We start from the raw sequence: 3,101 nt of genomic DNA on the forward strand, positions 1-3,101 counted from the left end.
ATTTTTTAAGAAGTAAAATTTAAATTTATATAGAAATACTTTTTCAAATAAAAATAATATAATAGAATTAAAATTAAACAATATATGTAAAATAAAATTAATAGAGATACACTAAATACATGAAAATTATTTTTTAGGTTTGAAGTTAATAAATTTGTGTTACATATAGATTTGATAAAATCCTTTAAAGATAATTTTATTAATTTTTATTTTATGTACATTATTTATTTTATTTTTATTTATATAATTTTTTTTACTTAGAGATACACTAAATACATGAAAAGTTATTTTTTAGGTTTGAAGTTAATAAATTTGTGTTTTATATAGATTTTATAAAATCTTTTAAAGATAATTTTATTAATTTTTAGTTCATGTACATTATTTATTTTATTTTTATTTATATAAAAGATTTTTCTTAGTTTTTTTTTTTTTTAAATAAATAATATATATGTCTTGTTTTTCTATCTCTTTACTCCATAAAGAAATATATGTATTATGTGAAAAAAGAGTTGTGTAGAAGCATTGATATATTCAGATTAGAGCTCTCCACATTTAAATCATTTAAAGCAAATTATATAGATTGACTAAGAAATCAAAATAAGCAAGAAAATTGATTACACTTTTGAAAATTTGAGTCCATTTAATGAATTTCATAATGAATTAGAAAGAACTTCAAGTCTCATCTACACAATACAAACTCCTAAAAAAATTAATCACAATTAAAAAAAATTAAATCAAATTTAAAAAAATGATAACCACCTTCAAAATATTTTTTTAAAATATATTTTAAATAACTCTTTTAAAAATAAACATATTAATTTATATTAATAACATTCATTTTAAAATTATATAGTTATTTTATATTAATATTTCTTTACCTATATTTAGGATATACTAAATACTAGTATAATAAGAAAAGATGCTCCCAAAATTTATAATTTTGACTGTACAGTCCACTTATGTGGCTGTGTTAACTCATTCTTTTTATTGCTGTAACTTCTGTTTACACTAAAATTCTTAGCTTTTTACCCACTTAATTTTTTTTATTAATATTTATTAAAAATACGTTTTGTCTTATTTTATCTTTACTATAAGCCGTGACCTCAAGGTATTATTAGGCGAAGTAAAAAAATAGCTAATTCTATCTTTAGAAATACATGTCGTCCATATAATTTTTTTTAAGAAAATGGTCTATAAATATAGTGAGATCTTGCTTCAATAAATGTATTTTGTCTCTCTTTTTATAGTGTGGGTGAGTTTGCGCTGGTGATTGAAAATATGGATGGCAAAGACGATCTTCATCATAACCAGGGAGAAGATGAAGAATATACTTTTGATAAATATTTTTGTGATAGTGATGAACTTGAAGATGAAAACCAGGTAACTGATTTCTTTGAGCAGGAGCATCATGAGAAGAAGATAAACATATATACTGTTGTGAAGGAGGAAGATATATGCCAGCGCCAAGAAGAGGGAATGGCAAGTGTTTGCTCCATCCTATCCATCTCTAGAGATGAGGCTGTTATTCTTTTGCTTCACTTTGGGTGGGATTTCCAGAGGGTGATTGATGAGTGGCTTGTGAAGGAGGAGGACATAAGAAGAGATTTAGGGCTATTCAAAACTAGGGTTTCAGAGGTTGATCCAAATTCAGTGATGGAATGTGGTGTTTGCGGTGATAGTTTTAGCATCAATGGAATGAGAGGAGGCACTTGTGGGCATTATTTTTGTATTGGGTGTTGGCTAAACTGGATTCAAGAAATAATAGATCAAGCAGGAGCAAGATGTCTCATACTGAAATGCCTTGAACCATTTTGTAAATGTTCTCTAGGTCAAGAAATGGTGCTTTCTTTATTGGTTTCTTGTGAGGAACGTTATCTAAAAATGTACAGACAGTACCTTGTTAGGTCGTATGTTGAAAGCAAGAAAACAATCAAATGGTGTCCAGCCCCTGGTTGTGAGTATGCTGTTGAAGTGGGTAATCATGGAAGTGGGTCAGGGTCATATGAGGTTACTTGTGAATGCTGTTATGAGTTTTGTTGGAACTGTTTAGAGGAAGCTCATGGTCCAGTAGATTGTGAGATTGCAAAAAAGAGTATGTTGGAGAACAATGATTTTGGGAAAACAGAAAACTGGAAGTTGGTTAACACAAAGCGTTGCCCCAAGTGTAATTCTGCCATTGAGAAAGGTGGAGGTTGCAGGCATATGACTTGTGTATTTCCATGTTGCTTTGAGTTTTGCTGGTTCTGCCTTGGCAATTGGTTCGACCATGATGCTCATTATGCCTGTGATTGGTATTATGATAGTTAAGATGATGTAGTAGAGAGAGAATGAAATGGAAATATCATTAACCATTATTATGTGTGCTGGGCAGCTAATGAATCTTGAAAGAAAGAATTGTAGCTTAAAGTGAAAACACAGGTTTTAACTTTCAGTGCAGCCAGTTTAATTGATGGCGTGATTGTCACTCCATTATTTTAATATATGACCATTCACTTCATGGATAGGAGCAGTGAGCATGACTTGATTTGAGTTTCATCTGATTTCAATAATATTAATGGTGTAGAAATACGATCAAAATAAATTGCAAAGTGTGAAAGGCAAGTAATTTGGAAATGAATTTGTAAACGAGAAGTCTGCCAAAACATTTAATAAATTAAATTACGTTAACAATCATATTTCTTGCAAAATCCTCCTACTGATGCATTTCAACTGAAAGCCAAGGAAATGAATAAGATGTAAACATTCTGTTAACAATCATTATCATGAGCAGGTAGCTAATATCAAGGGTTTACAAAATTTGAAGAGATCTTTTTAAAAATTGCCAAGAGTTTTCAAGATTGTATATTAATACCTATAATAATTCAAATTGATAGCAGTTTTTATTCAACAATTTTTTTTATTTAATTTGTATTAGTAAAATCCATAAAATATGTGGGGCATCCCTGATGGAATATATACTATCTGGCATATTCAAGAGAGTTTACCTGTCATCTATCAATTTTTAGTTTACGCATGTTTGTATGTCATTGTAGATGTCTCTCGACATAATTATTAGTATTAGTATTATAAAAATAATTAAATTCATTTTTCAATTTTAATTT

General features: G+C 28.5%; 1 protein-coding gene across 1 annotated transcript; it reads left to right on the forward strand.

Annotated features, from left to right (window-relative positions):
* The first annotated feature begins 1,258 nt into the window (after positions 1–1,258).
* LOC131079191 (probable E3 ubiquitin-protein ligase ARI8) lies at positions 1,259–2,362 on the forward strand. The gene has a single exon (XM_058017096.2). It carries the CDS (start codon positions 1,279–1,281, stop codon positions 2,305–2,307), a length of 1,029 nt encoding a protein of 342 aa, XP_057873079.1. The 5' UTR covers positions 1,259–1,278; the 3' UTR covers positions 2,308–2,362.
* The last annotated feature ends 739 nt before the right edge of the window (positions 2,363–3,101 follow it).

This window comes from Cryptomeria japonica, chromosome 10 (assembly GCF_030272615.1).
Source record: "Cryptomeria japonica chromosome 10, Sugi_1.0, whole genome shotgun sequence".
NCBI classification, from domain to species: Eukaryota; Viridiplantae; Streptophyta; class Pinopsida; order Cupressales; family Cupressaceae; genus Cryptomeria; species Cryptomeria japonica.

Bases quoted from the DNA above. Each gene is read 5' to 3' on its own strand.
- LOC131079191 (XM_058017096.2), top strand. From the start codon at position 1,279: ATGGATGGCAAAGACGATCTTCATCATAACCAGGGAGAAGATGAAGAA.